We start from the raw sequence: 25,431 nt of genomic DNA on the forward strand, positions 1-25,431 counted from the left end.
TTTCAAATAAGTTAAATTTCAATTTATTATTTTTTTTATTCGACTTCTCTGGTTTTCCTTCACATTTTTATTTTTCGATGGATTTTTCGATTTCAATCGATTTCAATACATTTTTGCCACCGAAATTTCTATTTTTCACTCAAAAACCTTATTTCAAAACCTCCAAATCCTCAAAAAATGGAAAATTAATTATTTTTCGAAATTCCCTCCGACGAGAAAAATCGATATTCCTCCTCCGGGAGACGACAAAAAGCGGGTCGGGGATAGTCACGTGAAGCGCCCGTTGTCTCCTCAAACACTCAATTCGTCTCGGTCTCCCAACTCTCGTCACCGCCAAAATTTCCCAACTTTTATATTACTTTTTTGTTATAGAAAATCACTGATAACCTATAAATGGCAGTTTCGTCATAATTATTTCCATTTTTCCGCCAAATTTTTGACAGTTTTGACAGCTGAAAGTCGAAAATCCTTATCAAATTATTTTTCTCAATTTTTCTCAATGCGAATGATAGTAAGAACATAATAACGATATAACCACTCAGTTTTTGATTTTTTCATGTTAAAATTGCTTTAATTGCGGAAATCCGGACAAACAGAACTTTTCATTCTGTATTAGCTCAGCACAGTTCTTACAACTGCGCTCCACCGAAATGCCCTTGAAAAATGTCTCCTTTTTCTCTGAGTCTCTCAATTTCGCACAGACTTTTCTTCAATTTCGGTAGAGCGCTGTTGTAAGAACTGTGCCGAGCTATTAACTTTTCGGAATTTCAAATTCCCACCATTTCTCTCCTCTTCCAACCGTCCACCCACCGCCACCGCCATCAAAAAGGTGTTATTAAAAAGGGGACCCCCAATTGACCTGGTACTGACGGTCACCACTGTACACACATAGAGACTGTCTTCCTTCCCCCTCTTCCTCCCTATTCTTTTTAGTGTAATCAAAGCTCTTCTCTTTCTGCTGGCTGGTGTGTGTGGTGTGACCTCACACCACTTCCACCCGTTTGTCCGGATGGTTTAAGGAGTGTGTTTGTTTTAGTAGAAGTATAGGTAGTAGCTAGATAGTTTGGAAAATTTCCTAAAACCGCCGAATTCCACCTAAAACTTCAGTGGTTTCAATGGAAATCTAGTTGTTCTCCGAAAAGTTTTAGAGAAAATCAAGATTTTGGATCATTTTAAGCGTTATTCCGCAAAAAATGGTGGAAACTAGGTTTTTCCGGAATTATTGATGTATTCCACTTTGACAATACTTCTAGAAGCTCTGAATCGAAACCACTGTTGTCCTCGAACTCAACGCGGTCGAAAATAGCATATTAGTTAAACATGGCAAAAGAAATGGCATTTTAGTCAAAATTGGCGAAAAATGCAGTTTTCCGACTGAAAATGCTATTTTCAAGGCCAAAAAATTGACTAAAAAGCCAATTTCGAAACTAAAAACTGTGGAAAGCGTAACTCGCTTAAAACTCAATCTTATGAGCTGAAAAACATACCAAAATATAGATCTCCCCGAGTTCTATGCCTGTGACATCACGGGCCGGATGATTAGTCGTTAATTCGCCATCCGGCTCGTAGCAGGTCACGACATAGAAGTCGCTGAGATCTACATTTTGGTATATCTTTCATCTCATAATATTGAGTTTGAAGCGAGTTACGTCCCGTTCCGGCCGTTTGGCCCGTTTCGATCAATTCTGCAACTGCAGAATTCAACCGTACTTGCAAAAAGTTCCGTTTTATTGAGAATGCCTCACCCACCTGAAGCACCTCATCATCATCACCATGACATACGTACATGATTCATATTTGTCTTCCTCCCCGTCTATCTCGAGGGTGTAAGGGTGTGCACCCAGTTGACCGGGTCACCCTCTTTCCCTCCGAGAGACACCAAATGGTTGGTGGTGCGTGACACGGGGTGGATGGTTGTGAGGAAATGGTTTAGAGAGATGGTTTGAACGAAGAGGAGAGACACTCTCTACCCTCTTCTTCCATTTCCCCCTTTTCTCTCTCTCCCAACACTTTCTATTCCCTTCTTTCCTTTCAATCAATATATAATACACAGAGAAAGAAAGAGAGAGAGAGACCTCCCCTCTCACTCATGGTGTTCTCATCGCCGCCTCGGCGCTCTCTTCATTTGTCATTCTATCTATCCGGTATCCCGACCAGAGATATAGTAATTCAAAGAGGCGTAGAGTTGAGAAAAGGAGTTTCCCACTGCAGCTGCTACTGCTTTCACGGAATGTCTGCGTCTCCGAGGGTAGTTGGTTGGTATGGGTGGTAGCTACTGTTTTATAGAATTGGGAACGTTTTTAGCTTTTTTGTAGGGAATTTGTTAGCTTAGCAGTTTAATAGAGTCAATTTCATTTCTTTGAACTGTTAGTTTGTCTTTTTCCTTTTGTTTAATCGGCTTGTCTATTTTGATGAAATTTACTATTTTTTGGTGTATTCTGTTGAGTTCCAATTAGTTTCAATGATATTTTCCGTACTTTAGCTCATTTGTGTCGGTTTATTAAGTTTCAGTCCAAAAAAAGACAGTTTTAAGTTCCGAAATTTCATTGTCATTTTCTATGTGTGTATTTCGTAGAGATTTAGTTATTTTACATTCAGTCCACCAATTTACACCACTTTACAGTTAATTCACATTAAATTTCATTTAGTAAATATGTCATCAAGTTATAGCCGAAATATGACTGTTTTCTGTTGCAGAATTGCGAGATAACTAGTTTTAGCTTTTTTTCATCCATGCTGTCGCATTTTTATTCATTTTGCTTCGAGTTATTGGCTGAAATTAACATATTTTCAGTTTTCTATGCAATTTTAGCAAATTTGATCAGTTTTACTCGGGTTTTTTTGATAACCGAATTAAGTTTTCCATATTAAAGCTCAAAATCCAATTTTCCAAGACTAAATTGTTTGAAAGCCATTCAGAAGCTTCAAATCGAGCAAATCTAAGGTATTGGCTGAAAATTTCTGAAAATCCTCTAAATAGCTCGTTCTCCTCGTCTATTACTCAATTTCCTTCCCTCCACACGTCATCAAGCTTTTCAAGATTTCCCTCCCACCCTCACTCTCCTCTATACTCACATGTTCCAGAAAACATAAGCCCATGGCATAAGTTTTGGGAGGGAGTCCGTGTGACCTATCCGTCGTTTCTCTGAGTCATTTCACTCTCTCTCTCTTTCTCTATCGCACGCTTCCAGTTGTTTTCATGTTCCCTTGTTCTCTTGCGCCATGTTATATAGTCGTATTGGACCCTGACATTTTACAGAAGATTCTAGGCAGTGTCCAAAATTGTTCAGCCTTTCTTCGTCTATAATCACGTGTTGCTCGTGTGAAAGCGATCTCTAAGTATAGGTTTAGACGATGTGAGCTTTGAGAATTTGAGACTGAAATATGGCGAAACTCAGCAGAATTTGGACATTTAATCTTCCAAATCACGATGAGGCCAGAACTACCTATGCAGACGCCCTCTGTTGCTAACGGGTTACAACTTGTCGTAGCGGTAAACTTTTGAACTTAGTGCATACCGTCGGTGAACATAAGCTGTAACCCCGTTAGGAACAGAGCGCGTCTGCATAGGTAGTCCTGGCCTCACCGTGCCAAATGAACACATCCATCTTTTACAGTAATTGCAAAACTTTCATTCTTTAGTTCGTTTTTTTTTGGCTGGCTAAAACTAAACTTTCGCCCCTCACTGACACACACAACCGGTTCTCTCTCACATGTTCGTCGAGGAGTTTTTCCAATCTTTTCTCTCCCCATAATTTCGTCGAAAGTCGATTTTGATGGGAAATGGGCATTCACTATGGTGATGCGCCATATTGCTTTTTTTGTTGGTTGTTGTTATGATGTTTGCCAATGTTTTGAATACAAACATAATAAAACATGGGCGGTATGTATGTTTTTGTTAGTTTTTGTATGTTGGATTTTTTTTCAGCAGTTTTGTATAGTTTGTAGTGTACTTTTAGAGTCGACAACACATTAAAATGTTGCGATTTTTTGAAAAAGTTTTCGAACAATGGAAAAGTGTCCTTTCCATTGTGTATATTGAAATCATTCTTCTTATCAACTATTCCACTTTACTTCGTTTCTGTTTCTATTTGCTTATAATGCAGTTCAATATACTCCAAACATAGTCTGCGTCTTTCCTTATCAGCACACTCTATTCATCGTTCATTTTCACCCATTCGTAGCTTTTGCTAGCTCGAGACCTTGTCTGATGAAGACTTTTCAAATTGATTTGCGGTGGTGACCGCCCATTCATGGATAGATATTGATCTACTCTCTCCTCTCTTCTATCTATATCAGCAATTAGCCATCTTCGTTTCTTCTTTTTCTTTTACGTCGGGAGAGATAGGCTTCTATTCACTATTCTCATAGTGACGGTTTTGCTGTTTTTTCGTATGTTGAAGGCCAATGGAATAGTTTTTCCCATGTGGAAATTGAGTTGGAAAGATACAGTAAGACCTGGTTGAACCCATGGAGGGTCCTAGTATCTTACTGTTACTTGACCGCTTCTGAATCTGATTGATGTCAGACGTCACAACGGATGAAAAAAGGTCCCATCCATCTGTATTGTAGAAAATTCAATTCTCTATCATATGAGCCAGAAAACGTGAATTTTGGTCAGAAATTGACTTTTTTGATACAGAAAAACAGATGTTCAATAAAATTTTTAGAATTGAAAAACTTTTTCTGTATCAAAAAAGTCAATTTCTGACCAAAATTCACGTTTTCTAGCTCACAAGATAGAGAATTTAATTTTCTACAAGTCTGATGGATGGGACTTTTTTCATCCATTGCGACGTCTGAAAACCGAAAAAAAAGATTTTTAGTGCGAAGCTCCGACTTGTAGCGAACAACCTAATAAGAAAGAAAACCATAAATCTTGTGGTCATTAATTTTTGTTAACGAGACAAGACAAGACATATTGCAAGATTGATGATAACCCCCAACCCCTCCCAATCATATTGTAATAGGTAGTGACCTCTACCCCTCTTATACCTTAGGCGGTGGTTATATGTGTCTCCTTTCATAAAGAAGGAGGTTGACCTGACATGGCCTCTATTTGTCCTCCTCCTTCCTCTTACCTTTATAGGTAGAGTTCATCTGATTGTGTCCATATGGATCGGTTAGTGACTGAAAATTGTGAATTTTTGATACAGTTTTTGATTTTGAAGTGATTTACGAACCGGCTCAGTTTTCGAGCACATTTACTCAATTTCTCTCCTTCCCCTTCATAATTTTCTCTTGCCCTCCAATTACAACGCCATTCAAAACGTTTCTCTATTCTTGCAGGCTTGTGTGCACCTGTGTAATCTCCACACCTCAAAACTTTATATACATACATATATATATACAAAGTACATAACTCCCTGGAATAATGGACGAGCAAGTGCCGCCGCCGAACACCACTTTTCCCGTCCCCTTCCAATCACCGATGCCGGTCAGGCGGACGTTGGGACCCCACAATTCGCCTGTCAAGTCGATGTCGACGAATTCATCGGTAAGTTGTGAAAAAGTGAAAAAGTGATCAAAAATCGCTTAAATTCACTATGAAAACGCGAAAAAAGGTAGGATATATCGTACTTATCAACCGAATCGGCGCGTAACTCGCTTAAAACTGAGTTTTATGAGCAAAAAAGTATACCAAGGGATGAAGTGCCAAAAAGCGGAAATACCCAAAAAAAAAGCCATTCAAGCCGGCCCGCGGTACGTTAATGACTAGCGATCCGACCAGTAGGTCACAAAGATAGATCTCACTGAGATCTACATTTTGGTATATTTTTCAGCTCATAATATTCATTTTGACGCGAGTTACGAGCCGGCCCGGATGACAAGTGTGATTTAATATCTTTTTCGCGTTTCAGAGTGATTTTAAGCGATTTTCGCTTCAGTCCGTGTTGGCACGTTTCGCCACGGATGACAAGTTTGATAAAAATGGCTTCTGGTTCGATAGAGCGTGCTTACACCACCCTCAAATTCAAAATCCCAATTCCTCCAATTTCCAGGCGCACACATCTCCACGAGTAACCCCAACGAAAGGCGCCAACCCATATGGAGATCGTTTCATGCCCCTCCGCCAGTCGAACTTCGATTGGAACGCCCGTTTCAACTCAATCAACGCCGAGGAGGAGGGCAACTTCAAGAAACCAATGGGCTCTTCGTGTACTCGTCATATCAACGGAATTCCGAATACCTCGATACTCTCCTCCTCCGCATCGTCGTCCCACGCGTCCACAAGTTCCCTATCGGCGTTGGGAAGTGGGAGCTCCTCGTCAGTGTCATCTATAACAACTGCCATTCAGCAGCACATTCACACAACCGCCGCATCGCCCGCATATCAAGAATACTATCAAGGAGTGCAGTCATCGTCTGGAAACACGTCACCCACTGCGATGTCGTCGTGTCTAGACGATTCGAGGAATGGAGAAGCCGTGTTGAGAGCGTTGCTTCGGAATGAGATGTTGAAGGATCGAATCGATGATGTGAAGTCACAAGTGCAAACATCTGAAGAGACGATTGCCTCGTTTTCTCTGGCACCCGTAGTTTCGGCCTACCCGAATCCGGTACCTGAAGGCAGTACGCCACGTGGACACATTCCACAGTTGGAACGGAATGCATACGGTGGAAGTGTGGATAGTGTGTTCCCGGTGATGTCGAGTGAAGGGGTTAATGACGTGACGAGGTGAGAGAGAGTACATTCTGGAACAGTCATAGTATCCAAAAAAAGTCCTTCCGAATGCATATAAGTTCTTCCAGGTGTCCGATAACTCCAGGCATCTAAAATTGACAGAAGAGGGGATATTCTTCTTCAAAGATCGTTACAAAACGTCGATTCTCCTTTAAAAAGCACTGAGAAACTGCAAACGCTAAAGTTGTTACTTATAAACGCAGTTTCTCATTGTTTTTTAGAGGAGTTCTTAAACGGCACAGTCCCTAAACGATACAGTTTTTATGTACTCAAACGAAGCTGCACTAAAAAATCGATGTTTTGGAACGGTCTTTCAAGAAAAATATCCCATTTTCTGCGCATTTAGAAATTCAATTTTTGATTCTTGGAGCTATCGGACATCTGGACAAACTGATTCGATTCCAAAAATGGGGACATCTGGACACATAAACGACAATTTCACTCTTAAAGCCTCAAAATTTTCTCTTCAGAATCAGTAGCAGCTCTCACAATCATCCCAATCCGAATACCAGCAACAACCCGAACCACACCAATCACGCCCACGGTCATCACAGCAATGTGCACGGTGCACACTCCCCAACAATGGCCCAAATGATGGAACCACGGTTGCGAGCCGGCGGTGATTCAGCCATCGAGATACCCCTCTCCCCAGCAGCATCTATATGTGCCTCCGCGCCTGGAACTGCTGAAACTCCCACCAAATCACTCTCCCTCCCCCTCTCCCCGGTCGCTCCAAAACAATCGCCCGCCCGTGCGCTCTTCGCTTACAGCGCCAAAACGACGCCTGTAAAGTATGGAGTCACCGCCCCGGTTCAGACGACGTCACCATTCGGTGGACCGTTCGGAGTGGACTCCCAGCGGCTACTACGGACACCGAGGAAACCGATTCGAAAAGTGCCGAAGAATCCGTATAAAGTGTTGGACGCGCCCGAACTTCAAGACGATTTCTATCTGAATTTAGTGGATTGGTCGTCTCAAAATCAGTTATCCGTTGGATTGTCCGCTTGTGTCTATCTGTGGAGTGCCACGACGAGCCAGGTGAGAGTTTTTCGAGAATAATGTTGAGATTTTGAGATTTTAACGCCTTTTTTGATAGATTTTTCTCATTTCTGGGCCACATTCGGCGTACCTTTGACGCGAAAGTCGTCTAAACGGACATTTTTGGGGTCTGGTGCTCCTGTGGCGCCTTTTTTGATAGATTTTTCTCATTTCTGGCCCACCTTTGTCGCGTTTTCGAGAAAAACATTAATTTGAAGTTTGGCGCGCCTCAGGTGCTAAAAATCCTTAGCTGGGCCGTCTCCGGCTCGTTTATGATAACAAAATTCCAAATTCGGAGTCGGAAGTGCGCTGTCTGGCGTACCTTTGGCGCGAAAGTCGACACTAAACGGGTATTTTGGGGGTTTGGTGCTCCTGTGACGCGTTTGAGAACCAAAAACGGATTTTAGGCCAATTTTTTGAATTTTTTCCCAAAAATCTGTAACAAAACCGCCCACTCCTTCTCCAGAATTTCACTAATCCGATTAGAAGAACTTGCAGGTGATCAAACTGTGTGATCTATCCGTCACAAACGAACAAGATCAAGTGACATCCGTCCAATGGTGTGACAAAGGAGACCTGTTAGCCGTCGGCACGAATCGTGGAATCACTCAAATTTGGGATGTAACGACACAGAAAAAAGTGCGTGATCTGGCTGGACACACGTCACGAATCGGATGTCTGGCGTGGAATGCGGATACGATATGCTCAGGATCGAGGGATCGAACGATTATTCATAGGGATATTCGATGTGATGATCATGATACGGGCAGGAAGCTGACGAATCACCGGCAAGAAGTTTGTGGATTGAAATGGTCACCGGATAAGCAATTGCTCGCCTCCGGTGGAAACGATAATCAGTTGTTGGTGTGGAATTTGCGGAGACCCGAACCGATTCAAACGTATAATCAGCATAATGCGGCGGTTAAAGCATTGGCTTGGTCACCACATCATCATGGATTATTAGTGTCCGGTGGAGGTACTGCCGATAGGTGTTTGAGGTTCTGGAACACGCTGACGGCTCAACCGATGCAATGTGTTGATACTGGATCACAGGTGAGAGAAGGTTTTCTGCAATTTTGGTGCTAAAAATCGTGATTTTCTCGATTTTAAGTAAAAGTGATTCAAAATAGTAGAAAGCTTAGTCTCTGGAGGGATTGGAGCAAAGTTTGTGCTGAAAAACGGGATTTTTTCGATTTTAAATAAGCACAGAATTCTATATTTTCATTTTGCAGATTCCGGTACTTCAGACAATTCTAAGAAACTTTTATTATTGACGATTGTGTTAAAATCGCTATAATTCCCGTTCTCCTTACTCTAAATGAGCTTTAGTGGAAGAGTTTTTCCGAGCGGCCGTGTAGTCCTCTCGAACAAGATTTCAAACTCAATTTCTCGTTTCCTCAGTTTTTCCAAGAAATGCTCGAAAAAAATGGAAAAACTACGAACATTTATCGGAAAACGTAAGGAAACGGAATTGAACAAGAATCTTGTCCGCGAGGACTACACGGCCGCATAGAAAACTCTTCCATCTAGGCTCCATTGGAGTCAGGAGAACGGGAATTGAGCTATTTTTAGCATTGAATAAAAGTTTTTTTTTAATTGACTGAAGTATCACAATCTTCAATTAAAAAAAATAGAATTCAGTCCTTCTTTGAGACGAAAAATAAGGAAACATCTGGAATTTTTATTCGAGAATGCCGAAAATTGGAAGTTTTATATTTAAAAACTAGAAAAATATTATTATTTTATATCAGAAAATGTCGAAATTCTGCAAAAAATAAGTAGTTTCATGAATTTTGAACTGCTCGATACAGTTTTCATGTCGAAAAATTCAGTCCGAAATTCAAAATTAGGAAAAATCTGAATCTCATCACCAAATTTCCCGCAAAAATCCAATTCTGCAGGTCTGCAACGTGGCATGGTCAAAGCATAGCAGTGAACTCGTATCAACTCATGGATATTCATATAATCACGTAAGTTTATACTTTGATCCCTCCGCGCCGCACAGTTTCCATAAAAACCGTGCCGCATTCACGCAAAAACTACATTTCCCTTCCCAATACCCGCCCAGCTTCAGGTCATCATCTGGAAATACCCGAGCCTTCAACCCGTCACCAAACTCGTCGGTCATCAGTATCGTGTTCTCTATCTGGCGATGTCACCCGACGGCGAATCGATAGTGACAGGCGCCGGTGATGAGACTCTTCGATTCTGGCACGTCTTCAATAAGGGAAACCCGCCGACGATCACAAGATCCAAGTTGAATTTGCATTCTACGATTCGGTAGAATCAGATGTCTTCCCTCAATTCTCTTTAGCTTCTCATTGACTTTTTTCTCATTATTATCTGGTCAAAAATTGCCAAAAACTGGGTTTTCATTTTACAATTATTAGGATATTCGAATTGTTCCGTTCCGCCGCTGTCGCCTTTTTAATATGTTATTCTGCAATTTCACTTTCATAATACCATCTAGTCCCCGCCCCATTTTCTGGAATCCTTGTCAATATATAAAATCTGTAAATGTCAGCCCCCTTTAGTGTTATTTCTAGAATATTCCCTCTCGTCGCTGCCGCAAATTCGCCCTCTTTATTCAATCCTGTGAATTTTGCTATCATCATGTAATCTGTTCGATTTATCATCGCCCCGCCCCCATTTTGTCTTTCACCTCTTGGCTCCGCCCAGCCCGTGTGTGCTCCCTCCCCTGATTGCTCTATTTTTTGGGCATTTCCTCCCCTTAAAAAGTTTTGATAATTTCCTAATTCAGCTTTTTGTCCTCCTACCTTGTGTGAGTATGTCTGCGACATAATATATTTTATTAAATTGAAAATATGGTTTAGATATGAATTTTTAATAACTAAACGTTGGGGAACTATTGTTTTCGTGGCGGGACCCGAACCCTGCAATTGTTATAATTTATATTTTATTTCAAAAACAAAATCCTTTTCACATCATATTATTATTATGAGCCGAGTTGAAGCTAAACGTGGATATATCGATTGAAATATTGCCCTCGGACTCCTCCTGAAATCCATTGAAACATTTACAATTGTACTGATGCAAATGATTTTTCAGCAGGTTATCCAGATGACGAATGTAACGAATCGCCAGACGAAGAGTGTCCACTTTTGAGATTCGTTTTTCACTGAAAAAAAGAAAATGTCTGTCTGTGTGTCTGTCATGTCCAAACTCACTCGAAATGAATCGGCAAATGTTTCCGAAGTCTCTCGTATCCATCATTTACATTTTTGACACGACACCTCTCCCGCTCGTTTCGTTTCCAGACAGATGAACTGAAAAAAACGAAAAAAAATTAAAGAGCGCCGACGACACCCCAGCTGTTACCTATACGGTCCGAATTGATCTTCCAACTCGATTGGTAGAGGTACTGTAGCTTCAGGGGCAAATGGGTTCACATATTTTTTGGTGGAATTTGAAGAATTGGTTTGAGAAATGGAGGAGCTTGGGAGTTGGTGTTGATGTTGGATTTGAAGTTGTGGTTGAATTAGAGATGAAGGTTGTTGAAGATGAAGTTGGGGTTCAATTAGAGGCACTGGAAGGGAGGAGAAGAATTAGAAGTTTTGAGGAAGAATAGTTAATACATGTTTTGGAGTTCGGACATGAGACTCCTCACCAGGGAATCTTCTAGACGTATCGGTCTTTCTAATTGGCTTATATTCTATTAAGTAAGTACTCAACACGCTGATTCCGAATATATCATCCAATTTTGAAGAACGCTTCACTGAACCGACATACATATAAGCATTTTAAAAAGTGTCAAGTGCGAAAAGTGCATTTTCCAAGTAACTTAAAATCAATTTTAAAGCCCAATTTTTAAAAAATTTTTGCATAATACGTGTAAATAAAAGTTTTAAAAGCATACTGTCAGTGTTTCGTAGTAAAAAAAGGTTTTCAGAAAAAGATTGTATCACTTTCATTTTTGACAGATAAACAGGTGTGATTAAACTTTTACGGAACACTTTTTATCAGAAAGCGTTGCTACTGTGCTTTTTCAACGTTAATTTACACGTATTACGAATAAATTGGACATACGGATACACACTAGTGAGTTATCGATCGTCAAAGTTATTCCTAGCAAACATTGCCCATTTTCAGTGCTAAAAGAGGAGGATGTACGTGTCCGTACAAAAAAGTTGTCAACTAGAAAAATAAAGCTCTGTTTGTGATCTGTACACTCCAGCTAAACTTGAAATTGAAAAATAATCAGACAGGCTGTGACACATGCTCAAAGTTGACAATTTTCAATCTAAAGTTTTTTTTCTTCTTTATGGCCGTTTCTGTATCTCATATTCAAATTCAACGAAAACTCAGCTTTAAAATAAAACAAGTTTTATTACTATTGTAATTTTCTTGGTGCACGCCGCACTAATTCATTATCAATCACAAAATCCTAGGTGACAATGTAAAACACTCCCGAAAATCCCGAAATTTCAATTTCGCGACATTCAAAGTCAAACTTAGTCTTGCAAATTACTTATAACATTAACTCACCCATCAACTTCTGCACATCATTCTCCAAATTATTCAATCCTCCTCCTCCATTCTGAACATTCGGATTCTGATTGATAATAGTAGAATAGACTCCGTTTTCGAATGTATAAGTAACAGGGAACATTGATAAAAAATTAGAGGAAGTCATGACTAGCGTTACTCTAGAAATGACCCTAACACGCTAAACAGTCCAAAGTAGGCGGAGCCAGTATAGACAGTAACCATGTAAGCTGAGTAAATAGAATATAGATGGGAGAAAGGATCCCGCGCATGATATTTATTTGCTCCGGCATGGAAAATCACATATTTTGCACATCCCCGCTCCTTTTAAGAGCTTCCGACTACACATATTTGGTGAAAGTGCGGGAAAGGAGGACAACGATTTTTTCAGGTGAAAGAATCTGAAATTTGGTTAGGAGGGGAAAAAGTTAATGAGTATAATTGACACCTGGCTTTCTGAATGTTTGCAAGTCAAACAAGAGAAGTGATGAGCAGGTGCTAGGTATGTAAACGATATGGTAATTAATCACTTTTTTGGGATTAGGGGATTGGTTTAGACAGGAGAGGAAATTAATTACTATGCAATTGGAATGGTAAATAGAAAGGATGAATTGAGTAAAAAGGTTTTTGAAAATTGGGTCAGGAATTAAAACAAAAAGTAAAAAACCTGAAACTGGCTTGTATTGGCTGATATCAATGTGGAATTTTGTAATTTTTGTTTACATTGACAAAGTGTAACTCTCAAACTAGTAACCGCACAGAAAAAAACTACAAAACTGGGGATCTATATCACTTCGTCCGGAAATCAGTGACACCATGACAGACTCTGAAAGTAGGTTATTTCACAGCCGTGCCACAGACAAACAGATTTGAATTTTTTCCGAATCGCGTTGCGTGCGCGCCACGGTTTATGTAAAAGATTCGGCTAATAAACTTTAAAATCTTTGCGAAGTCTTTTTTGACACCGTGCCAACCGTTGTGCGGTGGATCGCCTTACGCCTCGCACTGCTGTGTTATTTTAAACGTAAACAGAACACTGGACCATCTTGAATATAAATGACCAGTCGTCCCCTCAGCCGGTGGCATCGAAGATGTCAAAATTGACCGGTTTTTAAAGAAACGATTTGACAATAAAGGTATTTATTGCTCTACAGTACCGCTCAAAAGGATTTCAACTATGGGTTTTTTAGTGGAAAAAAATATGTTTGATAGTGTATTTCGGTGTCACCTGAGTGTCCGACGAATTTTATTTTGTATGGGTCGGACAGAGCACAACTAGCTCATAATTTTTGTAGTTGACCGTTTTTTTGTAGAGACATTATCTTGAAAGGTACAGGTTGTCAATAAGAAAAGATTTAGTCGGTAGGAAGAAATTACTTTGACAACCTGTAACTTACACGATAGTGTCCCTACAGAAAAACGGGCAACTACAAAAATGGTGTTCTATTTTTTCTGTGTTCAGTCCGTGAAAACTTGAGTTTATCGAACAATCAGGTGACACCGAAATACACTATCAAACTTGGTCATTTTCCACTAAAAACAGCCAAGGTTAATAACCTCCTGAGCGATACTGTATATCGCTAGTTCGTATTTCAAAAATGGGAGTCTCGTGTCTGAAATATCAACTCTCCCCTGCTTGATGACCACACATATACCGTCCCTTCCTTTCGCCAAAGACTCTCTATACCCGACCGTTTCATGTTCCCCTTATCTTGATCGTCATCTCAAGCTCTAATTACACACCATTGTGTTGTAATCTACTGCTCAACCAGTCTACCTCCCACGCAATATCTCTTGACGCTTACCGACTAATTCGAGCAAAGATGAGAAGCGGTGGGATTACTAACAGCTGCTACACCGATTACACAGTCCAATTATTGACCGCTTTGTTTCTTGGTCACGCCCTATGTTGGTCTTATACCATTGCGACATCGTCGATAGTTTTAAATTTTCCAAGTGCAACCCTAGATATTCCATTTAGTTTTTCATTTCAATTCTCCCTACGCCTTCTATCATTGTCTTATTTCGATGAATCTCTGCGTCTATTATCAAACTCTGGTTTCTCTAATCCGGTGTCAAGAGGAGGCTGGCACGGCTCCACTGGCTCCGTGACTGATGCATCAGAAATCGCTCAACCATGGTGCTCTGATAGTCTAACTTTTTTTCGAGAATACATTTCGGGAGATCTCGGAGACGTGAACATGCACGGCGACACCCCTCACTGATTGTCTGCCTCTCTCATTAAAAAGAATCTGGTTTCTCCATGCCAGGTGAAGGGTGACACAATTTACGTCACTAATCCAGCTTCTCCGACCAAGGCACCCATGATTGAAGCTGTGAGAGAGCCTATTTCTGCGAGAGTCCGCGCACTTCTCTGTTTCTATAACATCTCACGCTTAGTGCGTGCTTCTTTAGCTTTATGAAACAGAAAAGGGCGCTGTTGCTCAACGTCTCCTGCTCCTGCGCACTCTCACACCAAACATGCAAGCTGGACGAGGCAGCGGCCACCCTGTTTAGTTAGTTTCTCTCCCCACACGGCGACATGCCCTCTTCCAACCACGGGTGAATGCATTTAGGAGCAATGTCATAAGCTCCTCCTTTTCTGTCAGTGCCCCTCTTTAAGAATAGGTCAAATTACGGATTGGATATATTCAAAGCATTCTTTTTTTTTGTTGATTATTATCCAGATTCGCTTCAAAATTGCTTGTATGCTCTGCTTTACTTTATTCACAGTAATATTTCAAATTTCCGGAATCTTCTTATTTTCTGTATATTCCTTCATTTTATTGCTTGGTTAGATTTAAAGCAATAAATGGTTTGACTATAACTAGTTTTGACGTGAGCAGAACGCTTACTGAATCTGGCAACCATAAAACCTCTAATAGAAGTGCCCCCAGTGAGTGCACAATATCTCAACTGCCATGATAGCTATCAAATTGTTCCAACTTTAGAAATATTTTATAAGTATTCAGCTACATTTGGTCTGTTGGCAACTTTGTGATATCGCCTTTGGAAAAAAAGATATACCGCGTTAAAAAGGCTTTGCTGGGAGCACATCAAATAGAGGTTTTACGGTAATTCTAACCGTAGTACTCTTTCCCCATTAGGCAATTATTGTGCTGTTTTCTACGTATCCTGACGCTAATTAAAGACCAACCATACCGGCTGGTTACTAAGCTTCTTACTAAATATGGTTATCTCTATCTCTTCCCCCATCAAGCAATCGTTTGCTGTTTTCCATTTCCTAACGCTAATTAGAGGCCCCAACCATAGGGTTATAAGCTTCTTATTAATTATTGGTCGTCTATCCTACGTTTTTAATATCTATGCTACCTCTGGTTCCTTCAAAACTGTCAGCATATATGATTTTGTGTGAATGTCAGAAGGAACTGAAAATCTACCTCGATTTATATTTTGTCGAGACTGCAGCTTATCAACTCTCAACTTTTTGTTTATTTGATTTCCCAAACTCCACTAAATCCTTTATTCCAGAATATTTCAGCGACTCAACTTCAAAAAATGAGTGATACAAGTAAACCACCTTCCTTTCGTGTCTCCACTACAGTCGTGGAATTCCCATTCGATACACCTTACACTCATACTATCCTCGTGACAAGTCTAGAAGAAGAGGAAGTAAACGTAGACATGTTTTATAGTTTACAACCATGTTTTAAACTCGATCCATCTAGAAGTAAGTTTTGATATTAAAACTAAGGAGATCTATATTTGTTTTTTTTTAGATTATCATGTAACACCAATCCAGATAAATGTCAGCTATACACCTGACCCTTATACTCCTTTTGTATTGCCCACTAAACCTTTGCGGATAGTTTTTGAAAAAGCGCCTATGGATAAAATAAAAGTATATGAAGAGTACACAGTCGATATAAGAATTGTGGATCCAATACAAGAAGCAGAAGAGGAAAATAACGGACCGTAAGTTCTAGAAATATACAACTTTTGTCACCTGAATCCCAATTTTCAGAAATATTACCACACAGCTCGCATGCAAAATTTGTTGTTTGTTCTTTTCGAAAGAAAATCAGGATCAAATGCCAAAAACGCTCAAAGCTTGCGGACATATAATATGCCAGAAGTGTTACGAAGACATTCAAAATGAGAAACCATTCGTTAACAGAATTGTATGCCCGTTTGATGGAAAAGAAACAAGAGGTTCGAGCCTTCTATTAATTAAACGTTGTGATATTTTTTTCCAGAAAATACTAACGGCGGTCCTAGGAATCTTTCTTTAGCAGACGTGCTACGACCTTCTGCACCTGTAGATGCAAATGCATACCCGGCTCCAAGAAAAACCCAAATCGATTTTCAAAACTATGTTCAAAATCTCAAAGATGTGGAAGAGGCTGTAGTACTACCAGAGTTGGAAAAAGCAAAAATTCAACGGAGGACATACTACTCTGAGAAACATTCAAATAATATTGAAGAAATTGAAAAACATTTCGAAAAATTGAAGAAGGCCGCTGTATCAAAATATATCGCATTTAGAGACTCCAAAAAAGGAGAAATTGAATCGGAAATCAATCATATTAAGTCACTCAGGACAAGTATGAACGGAATTAGAGAGACACTTGAGGCACATCTGCAGAAAGGAACTGTTCCAGAAAGCATTTACAATCTAAGACAAGAAGTGGAGACAGCACTCAATTCGGGAGTACGAGTTCAAGGTAAAATGGAATAATTATCCTGGAAATAATAAATTCTGTAATTTCAGCCAACTTCCCAATCTTAACCGACTTTGATATCCCTCTCGACATGGCCAGAAGTCCAGAGATAAAGCGAAGAAGAATTGAGGAATAAAAACATATAATTACGCTTAATATTATTCCTGAATCTTACATTTTGATCACATTTATGCATACAGAACAAACATACGAACACTACTTCACTCTAAAATTCCTTCTTCTTCCATTTACACTAATTTCTTTTCCATCTTATTCTTCTCCTGTTTTATTCATTAAGTTAATCTAGTGAGAAAGCTTTTTCCCTATAGGGGTCTTACTCTCACATCTTGGTATTTTAAGTCAATAAAATGGTCTAATAATTTTGTTTTGATATGTAAATTATCAAAGGGCTTTGATTATAGAAGTGGAACGACTGGGCCGAAAAACAGTTCAACCAGCTCTGGCAATAGCACAGCAATGCGAGGTGTACATTCGTGGAAACACGCTCCGTCGCACAAAGGTTGGAACGATGCCAAAAAAGACTTGGCTGAGTGCAAAGGATTTTTACGCTTTTTGTCGTATCTTTCAATATAAAGACGCGCAACGCAACTTGAAAAAATTAAAATTTGTTAGTTGCGGGCCTTACGCTTCGCACTATTGTGCGCCTAGTAATAGTTTTCTTTTTCGAAAAATAAAAACTTTTAAAAACTTGATATAAATTAAGACTTTAGAATGAGTTTATTGAAGTTTGAAACATTTCAGACAACACATCGTTACATATCATTATCTGTTTTTGTCCATTATTTTCATCTCCATTTCCTCAGTCAGTGAATAGTTTTGATCGTCGAAAACCTTCATGAAATCTGTAAACGAAAATAAGTTATTTTAGTGACTTACAAAAATTTTACCGTTTTGGGAATTGAAAGCAGAAATTCGCAGTTGTGCTTCTGCGGTATCAAGAATCTTTGTGTCGTCATACAACTTCTGTTTCGATTTCAAGATGCTCTCGATTTTCAATAAAAGGACCTCTGAGTTATCAATGTATGCTTCAATTTGTTTTTTCTTTTCACGAAGACGAGATTGCGAATTTCCGGTGAACTCTTCAAGTTTTTTCAACACTTGCATCTTCTTGGCATCAAATTGTTTGGTTATTTTTTCAATCTCAGCCAAATATAAAGGGTGTTCATAACCAAATGTCGCGATACACACATCAAAACTTTTCACACGATCCTGATACTTGTCCACGGTCTCTTGTGTACTTCTCATCAAATCCTTCAACTTTTCCACATTATTCGAAACTTGATCCGTCAATAGTTCGTATTGATGAAATTTGTGTCCACCTGCCAACAAACAAATATGGCAAATCTTTTTCTCTTCAATTACGCAGTTGGGGTCCTAAAATTACACAATTCATTCAATTAATTCAATTCAGTTCCACAACATACCTTGCACCAAAACTCTGCAGTGATACTGGAATGTTCAGTGCATTTCGGCAATCTGTTTGATTTCTGGGAAATCGGAAGCTTTGGGTGTCCTGCATTCACTTTGGATTTGTGGATTGTGCCGAAGCAACTGAAAAGAGAGTTGAAGTGAGGTGAAAAGAGAAGTGAACAACACCTCTCACAAAATATCGCATCACATTTCTCGCAATATACTGTTGCCTCATGACTTGAGTTTTCGAAGCAACGATTCTCTGTGGTCGAATACAGTACACTGCTTGAATAGTATTCGTCTTGAATCACAACCGACGGTATATCGCCGACAGATCCATCATTTTTCGCTGCATTTCGACTGGGATGTTTAGTGCATTCTGCCAATATGTTTGGTTTCTCGGGAACCGGAAGCTTTGGGTGTCCTGCATTTACTTTGGATTTGTGGATTGTACCGAAGCAACTGAAAAAAAACATTGAAGTGAGGTGAAGGAAAAAGAGCAGTGATCACCTCTCACAAAATTTCGCATCACATTTCTCGCAATATACTGTTGCCTAGTAGCCCTCGTACGAATACGGGGTGGTCGGGTTTCTTATAAAATATGACAACAAAACACGCTTTCTTACAATAAAATACTCTTTATTGCAAGAATTAATAATGACACGACAATTGTACACGATAAAATCAATCAAAAACAGCGATAAAACGCAGAAAACTAACTGAAACTAGCCAACCGGGCTCAAGAATAATTTATAATCCACGTGGACTACACGCCCACGTAAATCGGCGCGCTGAGGTTACGGTGGACGAGCGGAACATGAGCGGAGTGTCGTTGCGTATTTGATGTGATGTCTCGAAGAATAAGGGGTTATGGGGGTACCTTGCCACTGGCAACTTCCCCCCCTTTACAGAAACCGGGCCCCGACCGGTTGGAGAGCAATCACCAATACGACTTACATTCTTCACCGCGTGTTTCTCACCGCCCAGCCTAAACTCAGTTAACCCACCCTAACAAACAAACATTAATAAACAAATCTTTAAGAGACGTACAAATTCTACTCTACTTCAACACAATATTAGTAAAACCAAACAAAACACAATTAGCTATTTTGCTGACCGATCACTGATGACTCGGTCGGCTTCTTTTCGATGGTGGCTCCTTCTCCAGATCCTTCTTCAGCATCTCGACGATCCCACCACTCGGCATCACGGCTTCTAGGAAGTCCGCCAACTCCTTCACTGTCTTGAACCGCTCCGGAGCTGTCGTTATCATCGGCATTTGCTTGGCGCCGACACATTTCATCGGTTCAATCCAGATGGCATTTGCGGAAGTCATGAGTGTCCTCTTCCATGTTTCAGTCACCAATGGAACCTCGGCAAAAGTACAATCCATTCGAAATGGACAGACAACCAATTCCTTGACTTCTCTTGCGAGTTTATCGATGACGTCTCCAGTTCTTTTATTCTTTTCTTCGTCCGTGGTCAGAGTCAACAGGAACACCGCCGTTTGGACTTGTTCGAAATCATACTTGTCGACCCATCCGTCTGCATTCGCCTCTCTCATTTCCAGAAGTCCCTTGCCTTTGATGCCCATTCTCGGTCCAATGAGTATCTCAGGTTCGCGAATAACCGTCTTCTTTGGCTTCAATCGCTCCTCCACTTCTTTCTTGACTTCTTCAGCAGCAGCCTTCCACTCCTTCTCTTGAATCGTACTATTCATGATTGCTTTCGCAACCATTGAACATTCCTTTGCGAACATCTTGAGTGCCTCCACCTTTTCCGGCTCTCCCACCTCCTTTCGCACCATAACCGAATGCATCATCATATGACCATCAGCACCACGTATCTGCTTGTTACGCATGACCAATAAATTGGCCGCTTCCTCTAGTGTCCGGCAACTCTGCTCATCCAGCTTCACATGGCACGGACCAAATTTGCAGTCGCATCCGTTGATCACGAAGTTCCTGAAAGAATTCATGTTTTCAACACTGATTTCTATGTTTCTTATTTCATGAACCCCGCTCTCCCCACTCTCTCGAACACCTCGTTTCCCTCTTCTTGTTTTAGCCTTCACACTCATTTCTGGCACCTCAATCGGCACTTTCCTGACATGTTCCCATGGCACCCAGATCTTCTCTTTCCCTCCTACAATTGGCATAACCTCCGCTGAATTTTCTGTTGTTTTCAACACCCGATACATCCCTTGCCACTCATTTCGCAGCTTTGCATTCTTTGTCCCTATCTTTTCCGATGGACTCTTTATAAGCACCCTGTCTCCCACTACTGGATATCTGATTTTATGCACTCCGTGCTTCTTATCGAAATATCGTTTCGCGTCCTCTTGTTCCCTCTTTATGTGCGCTCTGGCCTCTTCCTGCGCACTGTTCATCTGCTCCGCATGTCTGAACTTGTACTCGTCCGTGTCAACCTGATAGCGTCCCACCAATTCCTCCGCATCTGCCTTCATCGGAATTCTCGCATCCCTTCCGTACATCAAGTAATGTGGACTTTCCCCCGTTGCGTCATGACGACATGAATTATATGCAAAAACAGCATATGGCAGCTTCTCGTCCCACTCCGCTGGAATCACCGTAATCTTTTTCAAGACCGTCTGAATTGTTCTGTTGAACCTTTCCACTGCCCCATTCATCCTTGAGTTGTATCCTTTTGTCCTTATGAGCTTAATATTCGACATTTTTGCGACTTTTTCGAAAGTTGCATTCGCGAACTCCAGTCCCTGATCCGTCAATATAGCCTTCGGGACCCTTCCTTCTTTCAGCAACCAATTCTCAACAAAAGCCTTTGCCACTGTCTCAGCCGACTTGTCCGGAATCGCGCACACTCCCGCGTATCTACTGAACAGATCGACTATGGTCAATACATATCGATTCCCGTGAGCGCTCCTTCCCAAATCCAACAAATCAAGCGCCACAATTTCCAGCGGTTCACTCGTTTCTATTGCTGTCAATGGTGCTGTCAATATCTGTTTAGCATTACTGCATAGACATTGTTGACATTCCTTGGACCATTTCCCAATCCACGCCCTCATTCGCGGCCACCAAACCCTCTTTTCCAGCATTGCTCCGACTTTCTCCGGACTCCAGTGTCCTCCGAATATTCCCCCGTGCGCCTCTTGGAACACTTCCTTACGCTTCTCCTCTGGAACCACTTTCAGTGTCGCCCCATACTTAGTCACCAACATCAACTCGTCCCCAACCATCATAAACTCGCTGAGATCTCTTTTTCCTTCTCCTGGAACTTCTACCATCCCGTCTTGTTCCCCTTTCTCCAATTTTCTGATGATCCCCCTCCATTTCTCGTCCTTCTCCAACGTCTCTTTCCAACTGCGTTTAGCCGTCTCTTCTTTCTCCACCACCGACACCTCATTCACCACCCGTACCACTTCCATCCTAGCTTGCTCATGTACTTCTTTCATCTCTTCAATTTCTTGTGCCCCTCCTCTTGACAATGCGTCTGCTACCGGATTAGCTTTTCCTTTCAGGTAAACAATATTTAACGCAAAGTCCTGCATCTCCATTGACCATCTTAGCAATCTATCCGCCAACTTCTTTCCTTTGAACAGACTTGTCAATGGTTGGTGGTCCGTGAATACTGTAGTCGGACACCCGAAAATGAAGTGTTTGAATCTTCTTGTGGCAAATAATACCGCCAATGCCTCCTTATCACTGACGTGATAGTTCTTCTCAGCTGGAGTCAACGCCTTAGACGCAAATGCAATAGGATGCACTTTCCCGTCCAATCCCACTTGAGCTAGTACTGCTCCGATTCCATACCCCGACGCATCTGTGAAAATGCAGAACGGTCTCTCGAAACTTCTTGCCGCCTCTATATCTGGCTGTGCCAACACCGGCGCACTTGTCATCCTCCTTTTCAACTCCTCAAATGCTTCCTGTTGTTCTGACGTCCATCTCCATGCAACTTTTGGTGAAGTCAGCGGTGTCAACGGCGCCGCAATCGATGAGAAATTCATCACGAAGTTTCTGTAGTATGTGCAAAGCCCGAGGAAAGAATGCAGCTCCACCCGATCTTTTGGGATTGGAAAATTCTCCACTTTTTCCACCTTCTTCCCATCCGTTCTCACTCCTAACTCATCAATAACATGCCCCAAGTATTCCACCGACTTCTGCGCTATCTTGCACTTCTGGGCTTTCAGCTTCAACCCACAATCTCTTATCCTTCTCAGCACTTTAGCCAGATCCGCAGCATGTTCTTCCATCGATTCACTCGCAATCAAGATATCGTCGATGTACACGAAAACGGACTTTCCAATCCATTCCCCCAGTACTTGCTCCATCGCTTCTTGAAATATCGCCGGGCTCGTAGCTAACCCGAACGGCATGACTTCGAACTGATATTGTTCATTCAGCACCGTGAACGCAGTCTTTTCCTTCGACTCCTCCTCCATCGGAATCTGCCAATATCCCGCCATCAAATCCAGAGTAGTGAACCACTTCTTTCTACCCAAGGCTTGCAGTGTCGACTCGATATGCGGAAGCGGATGTGCGTTCAACTTTATCACTGCATTGAGCTTTCTGTAATCCACACACATTCGGATACTTCCATCCTTTTTCTTCACGAGGACCACCGGGCTCGCCCAAGGTGATCGGCACTTCTTGATCACTCGTCTCTTCTCCATATCCTTCAACATTGCTTTCAGCTTGTCGTGCAGAGCTAACGGCACTGGTCGACACTTTTGTCTTATCGGCTTTTCTTCCTGCAGCTCTATCCCACACTTCGCCATATCGGTTTGTGTCAATTCACTCTCCTCTACCGCAAACACATCACTGTATTCCTGTAGGATTTTTGGAATCATTCCCTCCGGAATTTCCCCATTTTCCTTCAAGATTCCGAGCACCTCTTCCACTCTGGCATTCCCTTTCAGCCCCATCTTTCTGTCCAAATCCATCATATTCACCTCCTTATATTCCCCACTATTCTGCAGCTTCCACTCTCGCACTACTACTCCCATTACTTGGTTCTTCTTAATTAGCAAAGGCTCATCCTTCCAGTTGGACACCACCACTGTCAAACATCCGTTCTCATTCTTAGCGCACAAGCTTGTTGGGACACATTCTTCTTTCGATTCTAACAGGACTTGCTCTCCCAAGTCGACTTCCGTTTTCAACAAAAGCTGTGCACAACTTTGCGGGGGAACTCTCAACTTTTCTGCGGCCCGAGCCACCGCTCGTTCCGCCTTCCACTTCAGTTCTACTCCAATGCTCTCGAACGCATTCGTTCCTAGCAAGAAGACTTCTGCTTCGTTTTCCACCACTTGGAACACCACCACTGCTCTTCTACCTCTTACTAAAATCGGCAACCTGATCTGTTCGCAAACTGGCATACTTCCCTTCGACGCGTTAACGATTGTGAAATCTGGTTTCCCCAGCATTTCCACCTCACTTTCCCACTGCTGACAACCTGCTTTTAAGGCCTCCCAAGCCGACTTGGAGACTACCGACACTACCGCTCCACTATCTATCACCATCCTCTTCTTCTGCCCCAACACCTCTACGACCTCCGCTGCTTCCGCTCCCACGACTGTTTTCTCCGTATCTCCTACAACCTTCTTCATCGCCACTTCCTGGACCGGCTTCGACGTACATTGTCTCGACATATGCCCGATACCTCCGCATTTGAAGCATTTTATCTTAAAACCCTCCTTTCGTCTTCCCCCTTCATCCTCTTTCCCACCGATCCGCGAGTTGTCTCCTCTATCCTTCTCATTACCGCCCTCTCTCTCCTTATACCCTCCTACAGTTCCTCTTCTCCACCCGTAATCTCGTCGCTTCTCGTTCTCCTGTTGCAGCACTATATCCTTCAGGTGTTCATACTGGTCTTCCAACGGTAGTTCCAGTCGTTTCATGACTAGCATCTTGTGGAGTGTGTCGTCTCTTCTCGCCGCCATCATCAGTTTTGTTGTTCGCAGCTGTGAAAGCGTAACCGCTCCCGCTTCTGCAAACGCCTTCTTCGACCACTTCTCCACCTCCACCAGATATTCCCACATTTTCTGATTCGGGTGCTTTCTCAACCCCTCGAACTCGTTCAGCGCCTCTGCTTTACTATCTCCTTGTCTCTTCCGCAATTTCATCTCAAATTCCTCGAACAAGGATTTGATCGATCTCTCGTACCGCTTTGGCAGTGTTTTGAACAAGCTTTTCGCTGCACCTCCCAGGAATTTCTCTTCGAGAATCGCCACCAATTCGTCATCGGTATCCGTGACCTGGTTATATTTGAGGAGGAACGCTCTCTTAAACTCTTTGAAGTCTCCCTTCCCGTCAAACACCTTCGGTTCCGGCAACGCCGACGCCTTCATCATTCTACTCATGCATTGCACCATTCCCTGCACCTCGCTTTCCATCGCTTGGCTACCCGCATTCACACTTCCTCTCTCCCAACCGTTTTCTTTCATCCCCACGCTTCCTCTTCTTTCGCTAGACCATTGTTTCACTTTATCCTCCCAATCTTCCCCGTTTTCCACCGGCGGCAGCTTACCTTTCTGGTTTTCTAGACTCCAGTATCGTGCGGTGCTGCTGCTCGAACTTGTTCTTGAGCGCTTGCCGGCATTCTTCGAGTCCTCCTGCAAACTCGCGGTTCTTTCGCTTAGTTTTTCCGTTGTCTTACCTTGAACAAATTGTAAGTTCGCCTTCATCGACTCCGCGGCTTTCTTCTCCTCCTTAGCCAACTTCTCCAGTCTCTTCGCCTTCTGCATCATTTGTTCCTTCTCCCTCTCCAGTTCTTGAATTCGGCGTGCCATCCCTTCCCGTTCTTCGTTCCATGCCACCTGCAACAAACGGTTTTCATTTTTGATGCCTTCTATCTCTTCCAGCCATTTTTCTTCCCCCACATTGCCCACGTTTCCTTCACCACCGCCCCTCGTCTTTTCGCACTTGTTCTTCAACTCCCCCAAAGACTCCAAGCCACTTTCGCGCATAATACGCATCACCGCTCTTGGCCATTTATCTTCGTCCAACTCCTTGAACCTCTCCGTCAACTCCTTGCGGAACTTCCTCCACGGCCCCTGCACGACGTCAACTTGTCTTGAACTGACCACCGTCATGGTTTTCAACA

At 41.9% G+C, this 25,431-nt stretch overlaps 4 protein-coding genes across 4 annotated transcripts; 2 read left to right on the forward strand and 2 right to left on the reverse strand.

The window, feature by feature from the left end:
• Nucleotides 1-5,374: 5,374 nt before the first annotated feature.
• On the forward strand, nucleotides 5,375-10,007 carry GCK72_003665 (uncharacterized protein; the record flags this gene model as incomplete). The annotated part of the gene is made up of 6 exons (XM_003094340.2): nucleotides 5,375-5,497; nucleotides 6,003-6,679; nucleotides 7,156-7,723; nucleotides 8,222-8,776; nucleotides 9,625-9,693; nucleotides 9,798-10,007. The coding sequence occupies 6 exons, from the start codon at nucleotides 5,375-5,377 to the stop codon at nucleotides 10,005-10,007; spliced, it is 2,202 nt and encodes a 733-aa protein (XP_003094388.2).
• A 656-nt stretch (nucleotides 10,008-10,663) lies between these two features.
• GCK72_003666 (uncharacterized protein) lies at nucleotides 10,664-12,377 on the reverse strand (the record flags this gene model as incomplete). Its single annotated transcript, XM_003094338.2, has 4 exons — nucleotides 10,664-10,862; nucleotides 10,912-11,010; nucleotides 11,063-11,270; nucleotides 12,230-12,377. 4 exons carry the CDS (start codon nucleotides 12,375-12,377, stop codon nucleotides 10,664-10,666), a joined length of 654 nt encoding a protein of 217 aa, XP_003094386.2.
• Nucleotides 12,378-15,748: 3,371 nt separating this feature from the next.
• GCK72_003667 (uncharacterized protein) lies at nucleotides 15,749-17,047 on the forward strand (the record flags this gene model as incomplete). Its single annotated transcript, XM_003094333.2, has 5 exons — nucleotides 15,749-15,920; nucleotides 15,970-16,165; nucleotides 16,215-16,402; nucleotides 16,447-16,914; nucleotides 16,962-17,047. 5 exons carry the CDS (start codon nucleotides 15,749-15,751, stop codon nucleotides 17,045-17,047), a joined length of 1,110 nt encoding a protein of 369 aa, XP_003094381.2.
• Nucleotides 17,048-17,694: 647 nt separating this feature from the next.
• Nucleotides 17,695-18,818, reverse strand: GCK72_003668 (uncharacterized protein; the record flags this gene model as incomplete). Its single annotated transcript, XM_053724177.1, has 4 exons — nucleotides 17,695-17,774; nucleotides 17,820-18,306; nucleotides 18,357-18,483; nucleotides 18,529-18,818. 4 exons carry the CDS (start codon nucleotides 18,816-18,818, stop codon nucleotides 17,695-17,697), a joined length of 984 nt encoding a protein of 327 aa, XP_053588371.1.
• Nucleotides 18,819-25,431: the final 6,613 nt, after the last annotated feature.

The sequence above is a fragment of the Caenorhabditis remanei genome, chromosome II (genome assembly GCF_010183535.1).
Source record: "Caenorhabditis remanei strain PX506 chromosome II, whole genome shotgun sequence".
Taxonomy (NCBI): Eukaryota; Metazoa; Nematoda; class Chromadorea; order Rhabditida; family Rhabditidae; genus Caenorhabditis; species Caenorhabditis remanei.